The sequence below is a fragment of the Myxine glutinosa genome, chromosome 2, assembly GCF_964187855.1.
Source record: "Myxine glutinosa chromosome 2, kmMyxGlut1.1, whole genome shotgun sequence".
Taxonomy (NCBI): Eukaryota; Metazoa; Chordata; class Myxini; order Myxiniformes; family Myxinidae; genus Myxine; species Myxine glutinosa.
The window spans coordinates 169,822,901-169,844,089 of NC_136262.1; the positions used below are offsets into that span (position 1 = coordinate 169,822,901).

The 21,189-nt window shown below is 48.8% G+C and overlaps 2 protein-coding genes across 4 annotated transcripts in view; one reads left to right on the forward strand and one right to left on the reverse strand.

Moving 5' to 3' along the window:
• The first annotated feature begins 746 nt into the window (after positions 1 to 746).
• On the forward strand, positions 747 to 7,384 carry TIMCC (TIM double twin CX3C motif chaperone). 3 transcript variants are annotated; one of them, XM_068104533.2, is made up of 3 exons: positions 747 to 807; positions 3,071 to 3,211; positions 6,930 to 7,384. In XM_068104533.2, the coding sequence occupies exons 2-3, from the start codon at positions 3,077 to 3,079 to the stop codon at positions 7,116 to 7,118; spliced, it is 324 nt and encodes a 107-aa protein (XP_067960634.1). In that variant the 5' UTR covers positions 747 to 807; positions 3,071 to 3,076; the 3' UTR covers positions 7,119 to 7,384. The 3 variants fall into 3 exon arrangements, with proteins under 3 accessions (XP_067960634.1, XP_067960635.1, XP_067960633.1); XM_068104534.2 differs by having other exon boundaries at positions 759 to 983; XM_068104532.2 differs by having other exon boundaries at positions 759 to 940.
• Positions 7,385 to 8,682: 1,298 nt separating this feature from the next.
• The window catches only part of ACOX3 (acyl-CoA oxidase 3, pristanoyl), a 95,105-nt gene continuing 82,598 nt past the window's right edge, over positions 8,683 to 21,189 (reverse strand). The window contains exons 14-18 of the mRNA XM_068104529.2: positions 16,322 to 16,437; positions 15,468 to 15,642; positions 13,890 to 13,957; positions 13,594 to 13,680; positions 8,683 to 9,105 (exon numbers count right to left, since the gene is read on the reverse strand). Of these exons, the coding sequence (XP_067960630.2) occupies positions 8,986 to 9,105; positions 13,594 to 13,680; positions 13,890 to 13,957; positions 15,468 to 15,642; positions 16,322 to 16,437 (566 nt within the window). The 3' untranslated portion in view covers positions 8,683 to 8,985. The remainder of the gene's footprint in view (positions 9,106 to 13,593; positions 13,681 to 13,889; positions 13,958 to 15,467; positions 15,643 to 16,321; positions 16,438 to 21,189) is intronic.

The following is a 21,189-nucleotide window of genomic DNA, read 5'->3' on the forward strand; positions in this document are numbered from 1 at the left end:
TACCGCTAACTACACCGCTTAGACATCATGCACATAAAGTACTGCCAACTGCACCGCTTAGACATCATGCACATAAAGTCCTGCCAACTACACCGCTTAGACATCATGCAGATAAAGTCCTGCCAACTACACCGCTTAGACATCATGCACATAAAGTACTACCAACTACACCGCTTAGACATCATGCAGATAAAGTCCTGCCAACTACACCGCTTAGACATCATGCACATAAAGTACTGCCAACTACACCGCTTAGAGATCACATAGCGTGTAATATAGAAAAAGCTGCACCGACAGGCGGACGTCGGAGTTGCATTGTCGGAATGATCCATTTCAATTATAAAAGAGAATCAACTGAGAATAAACTTTCAGCTTCTCCTTAAATCAACGTTTGGCTCCTACTGCCGCTGATATTAGTGAATGGCCCTCTTTTTCTAGAACGGTTTCGGACGAGTGTCCCAAATACCTCAGAGCCTAACTGCCACGATATTGTGTGAAGCTATAAAATAAATAAATAATAATATGAATTTTGAAGAACTCCGCAGACGAAGTAGTTCCATCATTGAGATTATGATATTACCCACCGATTATTATCAGAACGGTCAATCCTCACATACCTACGGTAGTCAGAACCATTTCCGAAGTCGACGTTTGTGAATCCCCTTGCTATTCTTAAATGTCACAAAGATTTATTTTCTGTTGGTACAAAACAAATTATTTTTAATCCTGTTTCTTTCCAGAGAAGAAGAAGATTCGCCACACGTGCGCGGAAGGAAGTTGACCCGCACGTGTCGTGCGTTCCGTTCCGTGAGTGCTGTAGAGTTCGTCCTCTGTAAATCGATGAGTAATGGCGAACGCGGTAGAAATGCAGGAAAAAGTAAACAACGCTGTAAATGAGATGTTAGAAACGTTAGATAAGGAGCATATCCGAAAGATGCAGGTAATTGTCTCACTCTTGGTTTGTCCGACTCATAACTTTGGAGGTAATTCTCTGCCTCGTACCTTTTCCTGTCGAGAAATGCAAAAGCCTGGGAGGATTATAAAATGACCGGTTGTTAAGAGCATTTGTAATTGGAGCTTTAGACGTACCAGGAGTGCCCCTCTTCGTGTTTTTGGATACAAAATGGGGGCTTGTGAAAAAGTGAGCTGACAAAGGGTATAAAGACAACTTGGTGGCAGTAAGGCCACCTGTTGGCTGAAACAAGCGGAAGGGGAGGGAAGGAAACGCTAATTGACCTGCAGGTAAGAGATTCAGTGAGGTAGAATTCATGGGGGTAGAAAAGATTGTGGATAGGGATGGGTGATGACCTGAGATGATGGTGTACCAATTACTTAAAGTCTTGGAAGGAAGAGGGCAGCTGAACCGTCTCCAGCAGGCAGTTCGACAAACTGGAAGAAAAATATATAAAGGAGGGGGCACAGGTGGAAAGCCTCAATTTGGAGAGTTGACCCACAAGGTGGTCAGTTTGTGCCTCGGATAAGCTGGACGTGGGAAAGAAGAGGAGGGCTAGACCGCAGGAGAAGCTGTGAAAAACGAAGTCCACTGACTTCTGTGATAAGAGAACAACAGGCCTTGTAGTTTATTTAGCCTCTTTGTGGGAGATGCCAATTATGCTGTGTTTTCGGTTCCACAAATTTCAGGAAAGACAGATGTGATGCTGGAGCCCCAACCAGTAGGGGAGAGCAGTTGCGATTGAACTCCGGACAAAGTTCGCATAGGCTGAGCAGTTCTTGTTTATCAAGGAATGACCCGATACTCCGGAGATTGCCTCATCCCTAGCTGACTTTTAAGCCCACTTTTACTGTGTGGTTAGCCCAAGAGAGATTATGGCTCATGGTGAGGGTGAGAAGTTCAAGGCACTGAACTTTCATCAGACCATCGTTTAATCCATCCGAGGTCGACCAACCGCTGCCCGCCTGTCTATGATGGAGTACTGTACGACATGTCGTGAAGCCTTGTGCAAAAAGGAAAATAGTTTTCCAGAGCATAGTGAGGTTAATGTTGATGAGGAACAAGACTGGGCCGACGACACTCCCTTAGGGAACTTCACCCTGCGCCAAAGAAAAGAGGGTTCTTTTGAGCGCACTGCGGTGCCTACTGTGTAGTGGAGGTGGTCAGAAACCCTTCTGTAACTAAAGGCAGCGAGCATGGAAAGCAGAACAGGTTGCCACACAAAAACATCCAAGATTTGCCCAGGTAGATGGTCCTAACTTCCTGTTAGGACCATCAGGTGAGAGAGGAGTAGCAGCCTATCCAGAACTGAGTGATCAGGATGGAATCCAAACGGAGTCAGAGGTCAGGCTGTTAGAAAATAAAGATTTGACATCACCAGCAGTGAGAGAGTGCATGACTCTGCTCATAATTGGAAGTAAGCTTGCAGGTCCATCCTCTTGTGGATGGGAGTCATCGTTGCAAAAGTGGGACAGACATATGCGTGCTTTGTCCCACAAGTGGACAACATTTGATGAATACAAAATTTTATGGTTCATAAAACACCCAAAATTGAAAACACCGTTGGTGTGACCATAAATGCTATTTAATGTTGAAGAAAGTTGTGCAAAAACTTTTTCATAGTTTCTTTTTCCGGATTTTCAGAATGAAACGCCTGTTGATTTCCTGAACCCGCAACGCCACTTGTACAATTGTATAAAGGTGTACAAAAGTTGTGAACTTTTTTTTTTTCTTCATTTTGGGGGAAAATAACATTTTTCTTCATTCCAACAATAATGATTATTACGTCGCATGATTAAAGTTACATGGATTTAAGAAAAATTGGCAATACATAGTTATTTGGAGTTTCTTTTGTACATTTGTAACAATTCCAAGCCCATTGAAAAAAAATGATCATCTTGTTTGTTTTCAAATTAGGGTGTGTGAATTATGCCCTATGTGTGTGCCCTATAGTGCCCCCTATAGTGTTATCTCACCCCCTCTCTCCCACAACTCTCTCGTTTAGTACATAATATGCAGATGGCCTCCTTGTTGATATAATTGATGTGCGAATCGAATCGTTCAGTTATCTCTCCTGGCGGACAATGAGCATGTTGTGGCGATTATCATCTGTTGCAGGCCCGCATGTTCCGCTGCAGTGCCGAGTGCTGTGACGGCAACAAAGGCTCCACTCAGTCTGTCCGGCAGTGTATCGAGCGCTGTAACGCTCCGCTTACCCAAGGCCATGCTCTGTTTACCGCCGAGTTACAACGATTTCAGGTGAAACCGTTTTCCTTTGCTTTTACAGTTCAGTTTGAGCTGAGGCTCTCAAAGGTTTAACGTGAATGATTCTCTACATTTACACACAATAGATGTACCCAGTTCTGACAACTTGGAGGTAGAAACATTGGTGTCTGCACTAGCTGTAGCCATCTTGTTAGAAAATGTTGTCTTGTGTGTGGTGGTAGTAAAGAGATTCATGACCATACAGTGAAATAAATAATTAAATGTCTGATCCAGGTCTTTGAAATGATGCCAAACGAGTCCCAGCATTCTATTGGCGTTCTTGGCAGACTCGCCAATATGAATATCGAACTGCAAACTAGATTTGCAGGTGACTCCGTGGTCTTGACCCCACACGCGTAGCTCAAAGCGGGGTTAAGCAATTGCTTCACTCTGTCCGTCCATCAGTCTATTTCTATGATTGAGGAACTACTTGATTTCAGTTTAATTTTATATTTTGAACGCTATAGAACATGAACCTGCAGTTTAGCAGGACTGTCCTTTGCCTCTGAATTTGGCCAATTGTACGGAATCTCGTCCCGAGCGTGCATGCGGACAACGCGGTATCGCAATTGCTTCAGTCTGTCTGGCAGTGAAACAAAATTGAAAATCATTCCAAACAGGAAACTCACTGTTTTAAGGACATCCTAAAGGACAAACAACAGGCATGAAGAACTAATGTAACATGTTAAATAAGGTGGTGTATAAGACTGTGCATCAACGGCGGTAAACTTCCAATTCAATGTTTTTTTCTACAACCTTTAAAACTTATTTTATTTCAATTTAATTATATATTTGAACAATATTGAACACTAATCTTTTTTTTCACTTCCAAAATCGCTCAATTTAGCAGTACTTGAGCAAAATATATAAAAGATATTGTTACGGTTCTCCGCCGCCCTTCTTCCCTTTACCAAGGGGGGATTAATCCCCTTGTTCTTTCTGGGCTTGGCGGAACCGAGAGACTTGAAACGCCTCTTCCGGACAAACGCAAGGTAGGGTTTCGGGACAATCCTCGCTCGTACCTAAATCCCTGCGCCGCCACGGAAGCGGGGAAGCAAGCCTCGCACGAGCCACGTGTAATTTGGGGTCCACCGAGCGGATTGCGTACCACGTGGTCCGTGCAGTCACCGTTAATTATTGGACCCCGATTCGAGCGGTTCTACTCGTACTACGCTTAATCAATGAGGAAATCACGAGAACGATCGAATGGAAAAGGAAGAACACAGGTTTAATTATTATTCCCACACATATATACAATGATCGGTGGACGCAGAGACACAGAGCAGTACTTAGTCAGTCTTATCTTACTCCCAGACTCGAGCCCGTCACACTCACACAGGGAATTGCAGGTAGGTTGATGTTCCAGCCAGACGCGTCGACGTGGTCGTCCAGGAACGGCCCCGTCCGGCTCTCCACGGTCCCAGCACGTCCCGCGAAGATGGCAAGCAGGCGGTGGAAGGAACCTCGTAGCGTGTCTCCCGAACAAAGGCAGCCGATGAGGTAGAACGGAAAATACGCGTCTCAGCGTGGCTGGCGGTTACACAGCCGTTATCACTCGCGTGACTTAATGCACTGTACGCGGCTCGGCCTCCAGCTCAACTGAGCGTCACTTTATAATAGCGCGTATTCCGGTTCATGTGCGTTTTCCTCCACTCGCGTATCTCTCAATTCCTGCTCATCAACGAGTCCTCTCATCAGTCCTTCAGTTCATCAGCCAGTCCTCCCGCGCTAGTCCTCCCACGCTAGTCCTCCCGCGCTAGTCCTTTGTTCAACGAGTCCTCCCGCGCTAGTCCTCCTGGGGGCTTTGCGCGATGGGTTATATAGATACGCCCCGACCCTTCTTGAACCCTCTCGAACCTTCCAACCACGCCCTGTGACGCAGTGCTGCCACCACAACCTCCGAGCCCTGATTGGCGGCTCGTGCTTACCGTCAGCTCCTCTGGCGCCCCTCATTCGGCTCCGCCCCGACCCTCCTAGGCCTGCCTCGTGTTAATTCGCCCAAAATGAACCAAAGTCAGCGCAAAGGGGCATGAGGCTAGGGAGGCTGGAGAGTCAGTAGAAGTAGGACCTATTCTCCTGACTCTACTCAACGCAGAACTAACATAGGAAAAGGACTAAGCTCACAAATACTAAGAGATAACTACACTATCGCGAGGCTACATGTTGCTTGTGTGACTAACTATGAGGGGGAAATTTTAACCTTTATTATACTGACTGTACAAAACTCAAAACCGCAACAATGTTACCCCGTCTCGACCAATCAAAATTGGCACACACCTAGGGCGGAGGAACAGGGAGATCAGGACAAAGTTGCGGCGACTAGTGATGCAAAGACAGAGCTAACTTTGGTCAACATATCTTTATTTAATTACATACAGGGTGAGTCAAAAGTAGCGCTCGATTTCAGGGTGAATCAAAAGTAGCGCCCGCGCCCGATTTGCTGTTTTTTCGGCTGTCAGATTCTTTCTGGGATGTCATGTTGTTAATAATTGTCTTGCAGATTATTAATTTTCTTAATTTATTTATTTTTGTTTTTGTTTTGCAGGTTATTGCTGAGAGTTTGGAAAGTTACTGAATATTTATAAACAGAAATCGGGCGCTACTTTTGACTCACCCTGTATGTACATCTTTCTCAAATGTTGTTCCAACATTGTCAGTTTCTCCAAGAAGAGTTGGCAGAAGGTCCAGTTCCTGATTGTTCCGTTTGACCTATCAGCTTCGTACAGTTGCCATTGTGTCCGTTATTCCGAGTTCACGAGCAAAGCTAACATAGATCGTGCTCTGAAACGCAATGCAAGAGTTTGAAAGACCTTCCCATGTCCTTTATCTCAAGACTTCACGGTAAGGTGTTCTATGAACTCGAATTTTTTTCTAGTGCTTTTAATGCTTCGGATAAACTTTTTTGCATGAGCTTGCATTTTTCTAAATTAAACGAATAAGCCATGTAGGTCATTTCTGCTTACAGTCCAAATGTTCTTGTAAGGAAGTGTTGGTGCAGTGATGACTGTGGAACATTTGCTTTGGTATTATCTGTAAAGAGGTCTGCTGAGGTCACTGGTAGCCTCGTCGATATAAACCAGAAATGCTTGCAGAACTCCAATTGCAACAATAGCCCACGATGATAGATGTGTGTCCTTCGACTCCGACACAATCCAACGTGGGCTCTCTTATTATATACAAGCTTACATATATGGTCTTCCTGCTCCTGCCCTCAATTACCTCGGCCTTCCCCAAGCCAGCCCAGGTTGCTTGCATTCCTCAAGAAACCCACACCTGCTCACTCTCATTGAGTTGAGGCTGCCTTCATCTGCCCCCTTATTCTTTCAAATGTGCTGCTCATCACTACTTCACGCACATTCACAACCTCTTGTGCATGCGCAAAGCTCAAATTGCCAGCCATTGCCGGTTGGTTCGATTGACATTGAAATATAGTATCAGAGACACCTATGCCTCCAACCCAGGTTGATTGATGCATGAAAAAAAGAGGCTTCTTCATTCTTATTTTTCTTCTTCCTGCTCATTGTCTTGCCTGCTGCGTCAACTTGTCGTGCCACGGCCCTCCTCTCATTACTCTGTCGTATATTCTCCGTCACATTTTATGTCGACCCAACATGATGTATCTGGAAAAAATCACCTCATAGAGTCGTAGACCATGTTGAAGAAATCTTATGATAATTTTCTTTTCTAACATTGCAGTTTGGTGTCGTTTCAGGAACGACTACAAAGATGTGCGATCCAGTGCAGTGACAAGGCTCAGGATGCGCACGATTTGGGTTCTTCCAAGGCTGAAACTCAGACCCGGCTGGAGTCGTGTGTAACTTCCTGCGGCAAGGAGCATCTTGAACTTTTGCCTGGAATAACACGACGTCTCCAGGAAGCTTTTGCAAATGTACCTCACTGAGGATGCGTTCTCCAAACTTTGGCCAGAACAATTTAACTTTCTGTCAACCGATGTCAATTTAATGGCGTGGTCTCCTAGTCTGCGATTGGCTACACATTTCAAGGACCACTGTTGGCAAATTTGATCTCCACCAATAGCATCTCGTATTTGACCTTCACTGCATTCTCCTCCGTGTTAATTGTGCACGTCTGATGCGAATCCTATTTCCCTCACCTGTATCCCTTGAAGGCTCTAACATTGCAATTAAACGTTGTGTTCCGATGTAACTTGTAATGGCAGTCATTTTTATGGACATTTTTGATCCACATATTAAAATATAATCACAAATAGTCTTGGGGAAAAAACCCGTTGATTCAATGTGTTTGTGTTTTCAAAACACACCGGCCTACACAAGCATGCCTTGCTTACCTGAATCATCAGTCAATGGACCCCATAATCATTGTTGTTTCAGCCACTTGTATTGAGGCTCTTGGAGGAGCAAGAACACAGAACGGATCAGGATGTAACAAAACAAAAGGAACAATAGAAAGAGAGGGGAGACACAGCAACGGGAGGGTTGAGGATCAAAATAGAGGGAAACTTAGACAAATAAAGGATGTGGGGAAGACCGAGGGTTAGGGGAGGACACATGGGATGAACAAGATGGATACGGCCACAAACTCTAAGGAAGGAAAAAGTGTAAACGTGGAAAGAGGTGGGATTTGGGAGGGTTAATGGAGGTACAAAATATCATGGTTTTGGATTGGGGATGATCTGAGATGGTGGTTATACATCTGGAGGAGAGAATGATATTTAAAAGACTATGGAAGTTGGATCCCCAGGATTGAAGACTTCCTAATCAAATTTAATAGGCCTCCATTTGTGGAGATCTATGGCTGTGCCAACTCACGACGCCTGTCATGGACGCTCTGGCTCACTGACTCTTTTCTCCCGCACTTGGAGTCCAAGTTACAAAACCCATCGATGCAGAGGGATCTCCATCAGAATTGGTCATTAACTTCCTTTTTTCAACCACAATAAATATGCATCAGTCACGTCCTCAAAACCAAGCTTGGCGTTGGCTTAACTGTTAACATGGCTGGCTTAAGATCTTGGAGTCTTTAGTTTGAGCCCGTCGTCCTGTTAAATAACACAAGGTGGGTTGCTCGAGTCTGTCATCCTTAGGAGGTCGGCAAAATGAGTACCAGCTTATTGGAAACGGGGCACTGCGTCAGTGGAACATTGCGCTTTCAAAAAATGATGCAACCTTAATTAAGTTGTCCGAGCAGTGTCCATGTGTTGAATACCTCTCCCACCCCCACCCCCTTCCCGTGCCTCCTCCCCCCAAACCATCTCCCTCCCACAGATCACCCGATGTCCCTGCTCTCAAATGTTGTACTTGTGTGCATCCCTCTCTCTCCCCATCATCTCCCGCTCCCTTTATCTTATGTTTTATGTGTCAGTTTGCCTTTTTATGATTAATGTTAGCTCTTACACGAGCCTCGATGTTGTATACAAAAATAAATAAATAAATAACCAGCAGCCACAGGCTGCGCACGAAATAATAAAAATCCCCCAAACCGAATTATTTAAATGCATCTTTATTTTGGATGGCTGGTGGAGGCAAATGAGGTAGTCGGTCATTGGACCACTTTCTTTTTAGCTTTTGAAAGCGCAAATTAGGCAAAAATCTAAACAAAAGGTTTTGTGCAAAGAATGGATGAAATTCCAGCGTACATTTTAATCGTTGCGGCTAACATTGGTCACAATTGAACTTGTAAAATTTCTTACTGAAATTTAATAATTAAAAGTACCTAATCAAAATCGGTCTGTACATATATGAATTTGTGCTGTAATCAAGGCTGAAACAAAATCCCGTGTCATGTTTTCAGAGTTTTGGACGCAGAGATCCCACGATGGGTTTATGGCCGCAGAACTCCTGCCACCACGACGGTCTCTCGAAAACCTTCTCCCCCTGCAGAATGGCTCCCCAGAGATTTTGATATATCTGAAGGGAGGCAAGAAAGGATGTGTGAGGAGCCACAGTAAAATTAGCTCATAAGTAGATGTGCGCAGCAGCGAAATCAGACATGACACTGGGACTGAAGATACTAAGACTAATTAAACCATTCTAAACTAGAATTGCACTCTGTAGAGCGCAAACATCGGCCAGGCTGAGCAGTTTACATTTTATATCCCACCAGCAAATACCACCCGTCGCTTCATTGACGGGAATACTAAGAAGGGGGTTGGCGAGAGACAGGAGGGGGAGTGAGTGGGGCGGAGGGAGGGGTGAGAGAGAAGGGGATGGAGGGGGGAGGTTCCACTCTCTCCTTCCCTTCCCCTCGCTCTAATCCCCCATCCTTTCCTCTCCCCATCCCAATCTCTTCCCCTCTCACCCCGGCCCTCCTCATTCTTAAACTATGTCAGTCACAGTGGAAATTCCACGTAATGTAAAATGTGACTTCAAGACCTCAACAATCCCTCCTCCCTCCCTCCCTCCCTCCCTCCCTCAACTTCCACCCTCTCCTCTCCCCCTCTACACCCACTGCCTCCTCTCCCCACTCTTCCCCCTCCATCACAACTTTCTCTCCCGACTCCCCTCCCTCTCTCACCCCACTCCCCACGCTCTCCTTCCCTCTCCCCCCCTCTCCTCCTTCCCTCCCCCTCAATCTTAAACTATGTCAGCGACAGTGGAAATTCTACATAATGTAAAATGCGACTTCCAGACCAAAGCGATACCCCTTCCTTCACCCCTTGAGCCCCCACACCCCCTCTCCCACCTCTACATCTAATCTCTCCTCTCCCCCTCCACCCACTCTCCCCCCTCCCCCAATTTCAAATTTTCAGGTTCTTCAGGTGTAAAAACATCTAATTTTGTCCAATTTTCTCGGTAATTGTTTCAGTCGAGTCTGAAAACGATGTCAGCGACAGTCAAGAATGATATCACAAAAAATATATAGTATTACAAAAGCTTTCAAAGTAGCTTTCAATTGGTTAAGACATAACCCCCATATTTCCTCTCGCCCGCTCCCCTCTATTTCCACCCCCTCCCCCTTCTCTCTTCCCCCCCCCCCCCTTCTTTCCCCGTGGCTGGAAATAACTTTCAAAAAGGTCCTATAAAGTATGCATGCATCTCACAAAACAGTAGCAGGGACCCATCCATTTCCCCCAGATTTTATAAATTTTCATTTCCCCCCATATTTCCCCCAATTTCATTCAGAACACCTCAGGGAACCCCTGAAAATGCAAACACGTAGAATAGACCATACAGATAAACACTCCCCCGGTCCAAAAGCCACACATATGTCGAGTTACTTAAAATGCATTTTTTGGTGTAAAAACGTCTAATTTTGTCCAATTTTCTCGGTATTTGTTTCAGTCAAGTCTGAAAACTATGTCAGCGACAGTCAAGAATGATATCACAAAAAATGAGATATCATGAGATAGGATAGGCTGAAATAAAAGAATAAATCATGAGATAGGCTGAAAGGGTTTAGCTTTGTGAGGCCTCAAAGCTAGGGGAATTTTAAACGTTAATAAAATCAAAACCCAAGACCCCACCAACACGTCACTTAACTTGTTCTTGTCAGGAAACACTCGTCTATCCAAATATCCACATGCGCACCCACTCGCTTTATCATTTCATAAAGAAGACACGTTGATTCAGTCTTCAAATCCACACCAGAAGCCTATGGGGCGTCCGAGCTATGTGGAGCGAACAAAATGGTGGTGATTTGATTTTGAAGCCACTCCCTGAATAAGGAAAGCCACATCCACAACGTTATAGTTATAGTCATGTTTTGGAATGGCCAAGTCAAAGTCCAGATTTAACCCAAATGAAATGTATGTTGTGGCAGAACCTGAAGTGATCAGTTCATACAAGTTTGTTGCTCTTTAACTGCCACTATTATCCCACCTTGTGGGGTCGGCCGGGGGAAGCTTGGCCCAAGTATTTTCACGAACTGGCCTGACCAGGCCTGACATTCGCCGAGTTATTGCAGGAATTTGGAATTGGTGCCGGTGATACTCGCCTACTCTTTGCAAAGGACAGGATCTTTAACGTGCACCAACCCATGCTGGCAGACAAGACTCCCAGTTTAACATCCATCCGAGGGACATTGATAACATTCCGACAAGCCTGGTGTTGGCTTAGCGGTTAGGGTGCCGGCTTGGAATCCTAGGACCCTGGGTTTGAATCCCGGTCGATCGCTGAATTAACGCCAGGGGGGTTGACTCGGCCTGTCATCCTTCCGAGGTCGGCAAACTGAGTACCAGTTCCCTGTGTGTTGCAAGAGGCGACCAACAGGGTTGGCGGCAGGAAGGGCATCCGGCCATGAAACATTGCTTCAAAAGGGGACCAAGGTGCTCGAAAAAGGCCAACCTCTGCTCTGTGGGGAAAAATGGCCTCTAAAGGTGGTTCTTCGAGGGACATTGATAAATCACCCTACCTGTGAAACACCGAACTGACAGTTTATAGCTGGGTCGGGATTCAAACCCAGGCTGGACAGCTTAGAGACGAGTGTGCGTACCTCTAGGCCATCGTGTCAGCCTGAGCAGTTCATGCAAGAAATCCCACAAATATCTCTGAGATGAAGCAGTTCTGTAAGGAGGAATGGGCCAAAATTCCTCCAAGCCGATGTGCAGGACTGATCAAGAGTTACGGGAAACGTTTCGTTGAAGTTATCGCGGTTCAAAAGGGTGCCACCAGTTACTGGATGTAAAGGTTCACATACTTTTTCAGGCAAAGAAATTGAATGTTGGATCATTTTACTCAATAAATGAAAAAGTAGATTTTTGTGTTCTATTTGTTTAATCAGGTCCTCTTTATCGATTATTAGGACTTGGATAAAGATCTGATCACATTTAGGTCAAATTTATGGCAAAATACAGAAAATTTTAATGGGTTCACAAACTTTTTCTCACCAATGTGTGCTCGTATGCGATTGATAGGCCACATCTCAGCCGAGCCGTTGCTTCAATGGGGCCGCTACTATCACCAATGGTGCCTACGTCTCAACATGCGGAAGTCAGTCTGCTCTGTTTTCCACCTTCAAATAGTAGTGCAGACATTCAGCTCGAAGTCCAGCTAAATAACGCCCGGCTTCCCTTCACGCATTCTCATACCTACCTTGGCATGCAAATAGACTAGGCAGCATGCAGAGAAGGTCGCATGGAAAACAGCTACTAGAGTTAACCTTATCCGCAGACTATCTGGCCATGATTGGGAAGCTGATTTCACTACCTTACGCATCTCAACACTTGCCCTGGTTCACGCCCCTGCAGAATACTGCATGTCTGCATGGGGGAGGAGCCACCACACTAAGAAAATAGATGTGCACCTCAACTCTTCCTTAAGGAATATCAATGGATGCCTTCGCCCTACTCTCAATATCACCTCCCAGTGCCCAATATCCAACCCAATCACATTAGGTGAGCAGCCTCCACTAGACAACCAGCCCTCAATGCATCTGAGAACCCTGACCACCCCTTGCACAACAAGCAAAAATAATATCTACCCCCCCACCAAGCCACACCGCCAAAGTTTGAAGAGCCGCAAGCCCTTTACGAGAGTAGCTCAATCCTATATCACAGCAGACGATGGCCTGAGCAAACACACGTGGCAGATGAAGCAATGGCGTACCTACCGACCCGGCGGCCGTCTACAGCACCTTCCCTGTTGCACAAGCCCCCTGGTTGTAGTCTGCCTAGAAAGGAATGGTGTCGCCTTAACCGGCTCCGATCGGGTGTTGGCAGATTCCATCACAACATGTTCTTCTGGAACCTTGCTGACTCATCCAACTGCAAGTGTGGCCTCCCTCAGACTGGGGATCATCTTGTGCAAAACACCCCCATATATTGCCTAGAGGGAGGATGGCAAGAACTGCAGCACCTGACCACAAGGGCCGAGGCTGGCTGAAAAGCGATAACTTCACGATGCAGACCAACAACTCGGAGACTCAGGTAAGAATAGGAAGGCCGGATCTGCATCTGGACCTGAATCAAAATCCAATTGGCTTGTTTTTGTCACCTACCCGTCTTCCACCAAGTTTTGTCATAACCCACCCACAACCTTTTTTAAATATTATGCTTTATATGGTTTTTGGCCCCAAGTCTGAATGCTACAAAATGATTTCAAAAAATTTAAATATTCTAGTACCCGGATCCGGATCGGATCTTCACTGAAATTGAATCAATTCGTCCTTGTCACACACCCAACCTGTCCACCAAATTTGATCCGAATCCATCCATAACTTTTTTGAGATATCCTGTTCAAACAAATAGACAAACAGACAGGGGTGAAAACACAACCTTTGTCCACCTTTGGTGGTGGAGGTAACAATAAGAGAAAGGTGAGAAGCAGATCAAGTAAAGTAAAGTAAAAATAAACTTCCAATCTGTAGAAATCTGGCACAACTGTGTAATGCGGATCAACGCTCCGATGGGTTAGGTAGTTTTTTCTGGATTTATTGACATTCCACGAACAACTCCATACCTGACCGTCAGCGTATCCGATAGGAGAGTGGACAATGAAATCCGGAAGAGCAAAGGAATCCACCAGGGACACAGCGTCATCCTTCAGCTGCATGTGACGTAACAGCAACGGGGTTTGGGAAAGACAGTGTGATGAATGAAGGGAAACAAGATGGGAATCAGGTTGGAAAACTCCTCAACCCCCCCTGCCGACACACCTTCATTTGAAAGCTGATAATAATAAAATTGCTTTCATACTGCGGTTCCCAAAATGAATCACCAAGTTGAAGAAAATACAAGATGTAAAGTCATTGTTACCTGTGAGCACAAAGCAAGTATAGCTTGTCGGATGAAACCCAGAGACTTTCCTTCAACCATATATCCACCTGCATCCACAGGTACATTGCAGAACGATTGAACACATGACAATACAAGCTGAAGGAATGCAAAATGTCATTAATCCTTTCCTTGTTTAGATATTTTAATGCGACTTGAGGCTCCTAGAGGAGCTTATACATATATCACATATAGGACAATAACAACAGGAGACACTATTGTACTGTACATTAAATAAAAGGCCATTAGTAGACAATGATCTTCATCAATGATCTCTCCGACTCTCTGGAAAATCCTCTCTATCTCTTTGCTGATGACTCCACTATCTGCCGCTCCATTCTCCATCCCTCAGATCGGCAGTCTGCAGCCTCCTCACTCTCTGCAGACCTGGACAAAATCAAAAACTGGTCAAACACGTGGAACATGTCTTTCAATCCTGACAAATCTCACACTCTTACGAAGTCTCTCCGAAAGGACCGACTGGACAACCCTCCCATCTACTTTCTCAACAATCCTCTCCAAGAAGTTCTGTCGCTCAAGCTTTTGGGTCTCACTATCTGCCATGATCTTTCTTGGGAAAACCACATTTCCAAGCTGGCCTCCAAAGCCAGTCGCCGACTGGGCATCCTCCATCGTGCGAAGTCCTTCCTCGGCACACCTGAGCTCCTCACCACATACAAGGCTTTCATCCGCAGCTCAATGGAATACTGTTCCCTCCTCTGGGCCGGTGCTCCTGCCTCACACCTAGCTCGGCTTCACACTGTTGAAACGAAAGCTTTCAGAATCATTGGAATCTCCTGCGATGAAGCTAACTCTGAGGACCTTTCACTCACTCACCACAGGCAGGTTGGTGGTCTTTCTGTCTTCTACCGACTCCTCTCCGGCCTTGCTCCCCCAGCTCTCTCTGTGCTCTGTCCCCCAAATATTCCTACAGGTCACACAAGATCTGCCAGCAACCCTCTTCTGGTTAAACTGCCAAAATCTAAGCTCTCTGCTCACCTTCACTCTTTCATTCCCCTTTTCTCCCGCTTCTGGAACTAACTCCCCCACTCCCTTCAATCCCACTCCTCCCTCCAGGTCTTTAAAACAGCTGTTCGCCACCATCTCTTATCTTCCCCCATCCAAAACCTTGATCTTTTCTACCCCCGCTAATTTTCACCCCAGATACACTTTTTTTTTGAAATTCCAAATTCTTTCCTGGAAGTCCTTGCAGTGTTTATATGTTTGAAACCTCTACCACCTCCCCCCAAGCCCCCCCCCCCCCTCCCACATTTATATCGATGTCTTGCTCTCAAATGTTGTGTTTGTGTCCTTCCCCCTCTCTCCCCATCTTGTGTTCCGCTCCCCTTATTTTGTGTTTTATGTGTCGGTTGACTTTTTGTGTGATTAATGTTAGCTCTTTCACGAGCCTCGATCCTGTATACAAATAAATAAATAAATGAAAAAATCAACAAAATATCTGGGATGTGAACCTGGGATCCCAGCATCATGAACTGTGTTCAGTTACGTTAAAAAAGAGACAACAGTATGGGTGTCCATGAATGATGTGCAAGACCTTGCCTTGGTACAGGGTGCTGGCATGGCGCTCAAGGCTCCAAAGGCCACACAACGCATCGATGCGACGTAGGACAGGACGCAGGTCTGGTGTCGTGTCCGGAGACTCCACGAGCTCATGGAAGTGCTGCAGCACTTGCATCTCAATGGCAGCAAGGGCCAGAGGTTTGCAGAAGTAAACCTGCAGCATATCATTCCACTGGTGTTCAGTTGCCTCCAACTCGTATTATTACAATAACTTTGGTGTCCTTCAAACTTAATGCTAAAAGGTTTCTGCTGTCGAACCGTTGGAACCACTACAGTACATTAAATATCGAGGTCCTGATATTCCTCTTCACTCCTGGAAAGATGGACTTTTAAAACAGACGTCTTTATGATTTACAACCAAGTAACCCGATTATCAGCTTTCGATCGGTACCATTTTAATTATTCCACTAGCATGGGTGCCAGCCGTTGCTCCGGGGAAAACCTGAGAAGGTGGGGGCAGGAGAGAGTGCAGGTCAGTGGGGAGGGAAAGGGGGAGGGGGGAGGCGAGACAACAGATACACACGCACACCACACCCTCACACACACACGCACACACACACACACACACACACACACACACACCACACAACATCGTCACACACACAAAACACCCTCTCACACACATACACCACACAACACCCTCACTCACACACACACACCACACCCACACACACACACACACACACACACACACACACACCATACAGCACCCTCACACACACACACACACACACACCACACCACACCCTCACACACACATTTCTCCTTTTCGTTATAGAAGTACAAATCTCTAAGTTTTACAGACAATGCCTCTCTCGGTAGTTTTCCGGTACCTGTGAGTCATTCCTTGCAGCAAAGTCACTCTTTCCTGAAGTCAGCTCCTGATCGACCTTGACTGCAGATTCATGAAGCAGATAGCACACTAACCATCTGTAGGCGGCCAGAGGGACTGGGGAAAGTAAAAAAAAAATGGAGGCAAATAGATGTTTCATTTTGGTAGATCAGATATTGAAGCATCTCTGAGATGGTCTGCCAAGCAATGTCCTGAAATACTATCAATAAGTCGGTAGACTTCTTATATACGGATGGCCTGGACACTCCATTGGCTCAATATAACATGAATCCTCAAAAAAAATCTACCAGGATAAAACTTATAAACCTGTATCTGCGGAGAATTTCCCATCCAATAACACTCATTAAACTTTGTGACATCATCACTGAACTAGAAAAATGAGCGACACAAAAGCTCCTGTTTCTTCTTCTTTTTATTCTTCTTTTCTGTCGGACTAACTCAAAATTGGTTTAAGCTACAAACTTGGTTTAAACACAAATCTACTGCATTTTTTCATGGGAAGGTGCAAACTGATCGAAATTTTAATGGCTTGAAAGGATTCCAAGAAAAGTACGTAAAACTGCATTCCTTCACAAAGGAATATGAAGAAAAGAGGAGTGGGCGGGGCTACAACTGTCAATCAGTCTGATGGGGCGGGGCAGCAAGAGACATTCGCCCAAGGGCCAATCAGATCCATATGGATGTGGTTAATGGTGGAATATTATCAGGTTTGTGTCTAGAAAGTACATACTACGAAAACATGTACTGCTGAGAATGAGTGTATGTCTGTCTACAAAGTACGTATGAATAATACACATGCATGAACTATCGGGAATGCCTCTTCGTGATGGTTGTACCCCCCAACGGAAAAATCGGGGACCAAATATTCCCCACTCTTCCCCGCTGCCCGTGTTCATCAGGGAAGCACGGTCACGATCATAGCACTAATCGATCCCCATGAACTGACCCATTCTCTCCACCCACTCCTCTTCCTTTCCCCTTTACCCCCTCCCTTCTCCCCCATCCACCACAACATATTGAGGTCAATCGACTGCCTCTGTGCTGCTGCCCTGTTCGTGCGGGGCAAGCACGTGGCCAATAGACAGCAATGTAGCGGTTGCCGCTGAGCGTACACAATCGCCTAACACCTGCCGATGACGCAACCAGGGAGCGATCACTGTACCGGGCTCGCCGAGGCCGCCCGGGCATGCCCAGACTCGCCTTTCCCGGGCTCGCCCAGGCCGCCCGGGCATGCCCAGACTCGCCTTTCCCGGGCAAACGCTCCAATCGGCATGCCGCGCCCGGCTTGGGAGGCGTGGCTTCCGGCATGACGTGTTTGATTGTGCTTATATATATTGCTACCCAATAAACGGGCTTTGGAGAGTACCCGAGTTTTCGTTTTACCAATAAAGGAGCTCGGACGAATTCCCATCTTTTGTCGCGTCAATCCTTTCGACTCGCGTAGGAGCACAGCTCCTCACTGGTGACCCCCGAAATGGACACGGCAGTTACCCTTAAACTGCCTACCTTCTGGGAGGCTCAGGCGGTGGTTTGGTTCGCCCAGGTAGACTCCCAGTTTGCCCTGCGAGGCATTACCGCAGACGACACCCGCTTCCACCATGTGGTAGTGGCACTCAGCTCCGCCACCGCGGCCCGCACCCTGAGCCTCCTCCAGCACCCGCCAGCCGCTGACAAATATGGCGCGATCAAGACGCTCCTCCTCGACGCATTCGCCCTTTCACCGGCAGAACGCGCACGACGCCTGCTCGACCTGCCCGAGCTCGGCGACACGCGCCCGTCCGAGCGGATGGACTACATGCTCTCGCTGCTAGGTGAGCACTCCTCGGATTTTCTTTTCCGGGAGCTGTTCCTCCGCCAGCTACCTAGCCAGGTACGCTTCGCCCTGGCAGGCATGCAGATCACGGATCCCCGCGCCCTCGCCAGGGAAGCCGACAAGATCTCCTCGGCAGGCCAGCACATCGGGGCAGCTACCTGGAGCCCACCGCCATCCGAGGCGACACCCATGGCGCCCGAGCGCCCGGTGCGGTTGGAGGCCGAACTGCCAGTGCGACTGGCAGCCGCCACGCCGCGCCGACCGATTCCAACACGACGGCCGGGGCCTCCACCTGACCAGGCATGGTGTTATTACCACGCTAGGTTCGGACAAAAGGCTCGGACATGCCGACCCCCATGCACTTTCGGCGAGTCGGGAAACGGCCGGGCCGGCGTTCATTACCAGCCATGAGCGCCGGCCACTCGGGCAACTTGCTTTTCATCAAGCACAAAGCGTCCGGGCGGCGTTTTCTTTGTGACACCGGCGCCCAACTCAGCGTCATACCCGCCTCCGAGCAGGACAGGCAGACCGCCGTTTGCGGCCCCTCCTTGGTCGCTGCCAACGGATCGGCCATCCGCACCTTCGGCCCGCGCAACGTCACCCTCTGCTTTGGCAGCCAGCACTTTAATTGGACCTTTGTGATGGCAAGCGTGCCCATGGCTTTGCTAGGCGCCGATTTCCTCTGCGCACACGGGCTGCTAGTCGACGTAAAACGGCGTCGCCTCGTCAACGCCGAGACTTTCAGCTCCCTGGCATGCACAATGAGCAGCTCCGCGCCGACCGAACTATCATGCGCCCTCCTGGCGGCGAACGAGTTCGCTCGCCTGCTCGCAGAGTTCCCGGCCCTCACGCGGCCGACGTTTTCGGCCGTCGCAGTGAGACATGGTATCGAGCACCACATACCAACTACGAGCCCGCCTGTCTACGCCAGAGCCCGCCGCCTCGACCCGGCCAAGCTCGCCGTGGCAAAGGCCGAGTTCGACACGTTGGAGCACCTCGGCATCGTGCGGCGCTCCGATAGCGCGTGGGCCTCACCTCTGCACATTGTGCCAAAGCCGGGGGGCGGCTGGCGCCCATGTGGCGACTACCGCCGCCTCAACGACGTTACCACCCCCGACAGGTATCCTGTCCCGCATATCCAGGACTTTTCCGCCCGTTTGGCGGGGCGGGTCATTTTCTCGAAAATTGACTTGATACGGGGATACCACCAGGTACCTGTCAGGCCGGCCGATGTCCCAAAAACGGCCGTCATCACACCTTTCGGCCTGTTCGAATTCCTGAGGATGCCGTTTGGCCTCAAGAACGCGGCCCAGGTGTTCCAGCGCTTGATGGACGGCGTGCTGCGCGACCTGCCGTCCTCTTCGTCTACCTGGACGACATCCTCGTCGCCAGCACGTCCCGGGCCGAGCACCTCCTCCACCTCCGAACACTGTTCGGACGCCTCAGCGAGCACGGCTTAATCGTCAACCCGACCAAATGCCACTTCGGCACGACGGCCGTTGACTTTTTGGGCCACCACATCACCAAGAACGGGGCCGTGCCACTGCCAACCAAGGTCGAGGCCATCACCAAGTTCCCGCGTCCCCGCTCCATCAAGGCCCTGCAGGAGTTCCTCGGCATGGTGAATTTTTATCACAGTTTCGTGCCCCGCGCTGCTCAGCTCATGCGGCCCCTTTACGAAGCCTTCCGGGGCAAGCCGGCCAAGCATGACGTCGTCTGGTCCGCAGACATGGACGCGGCATTCACAGGCACAAAGCTGGCCCTCGCCGACGCAACGCTGCTTGCTCACCCGGTGCTCGACACTCCCATCGCCCTCACTACGGACGCCTCTGACTACGCGGTGGGCGCCGTACATGAACAATGGGTGAACGGGGTTTGGCAGCCACTCGCTTTTTTTAGCCGGCAACACCGGCCGAACGAGCTAAAATATAGCACATTTGACCACGAGCTCCTCGGTCTATACCTGGCCGTTCGCCACTTCCGCCACCTCCTGGAGGGCCGCCCGTTCACGGCTTTCGTCGACCATAAGCCGTTGGTTTACGCGATGGCCAAAGTCACGGAGCCGTGGTCGGCCCGCCAGCAGCGCCACCTCTCCGCCGTGTCGGAGTTTACCACGGACATCCGGCACGTCGCCGGAAAAGACAACGCCGTGGCCGACTGTCTTTCTCGGGCCAGCGCGAACGCGGTCCACCTGGGCGTGGACTTCGTGCTTATGGCGGCCGACTAGACCGCCGACACCACGGTGCAAGCCCTCCAGGCGGTGGACACGGGCCTCCGCCTGGCCGACGTCCCCTTCGCGGACACTGTCCTGCTCTGCGACGTCTCCCAAGGCCAGCCTCGCCCCGTCGTGCCCGTTGCCTGGCAGCGCCGCATTTTCGCCTCCCTCCACGGCCTTTCTCACCCGGGCCGGAAAGCTTCCCAGTAGCTGGTGTCGGCGCGTTTCGTCTGGCACGGAGTTCGACGGGACGTCCACGACTGGGCCAACGCCTGCACGGCCTGCCAGCCGGCCAAGGTCCACCGCCACACCCAGGCCCCGCTGGCACCTTTCACCGTGCCCGAACGGCATTTCGACCACGTCAATGTGGACCTGGTGGGCCCCCTTACCCCACCACGAGGTTTCACACACCTGCTCACCATGGTGGACAGGACCACCAGGTGGCCGGAGGCCGTTCCCCTCGCTTCCACCACAACCGCCGACGTGGCGCAGGCTTTCATCGTCACCTGGGTCGCCCGTTTCGTCGCACCGTAAGACATCTCTTCGGACCGCGGTCCGCAGTTCACCTCCGAGCTTTGGGGCACGGTCGCCCGCAACCTGGGGGTCAAGCTCCACCGTACCACGGTCTACCACCCCCAAGCCAACGGGTTGTGCAAGCGTTTTCACCGCTCCATGAAGGCTGCGCTCATGGCCGGCCTTCAGGACGGCGGTTGGGCCGACCGGCTGCCGTGGGTTCTTTTGGGCCTCCGCACGGCCCCCAAGGAGGACCTCCAGGCGTCCACCGCCGAGCTTGTCTACGGCCAGCCGCTACGCGTCCCGG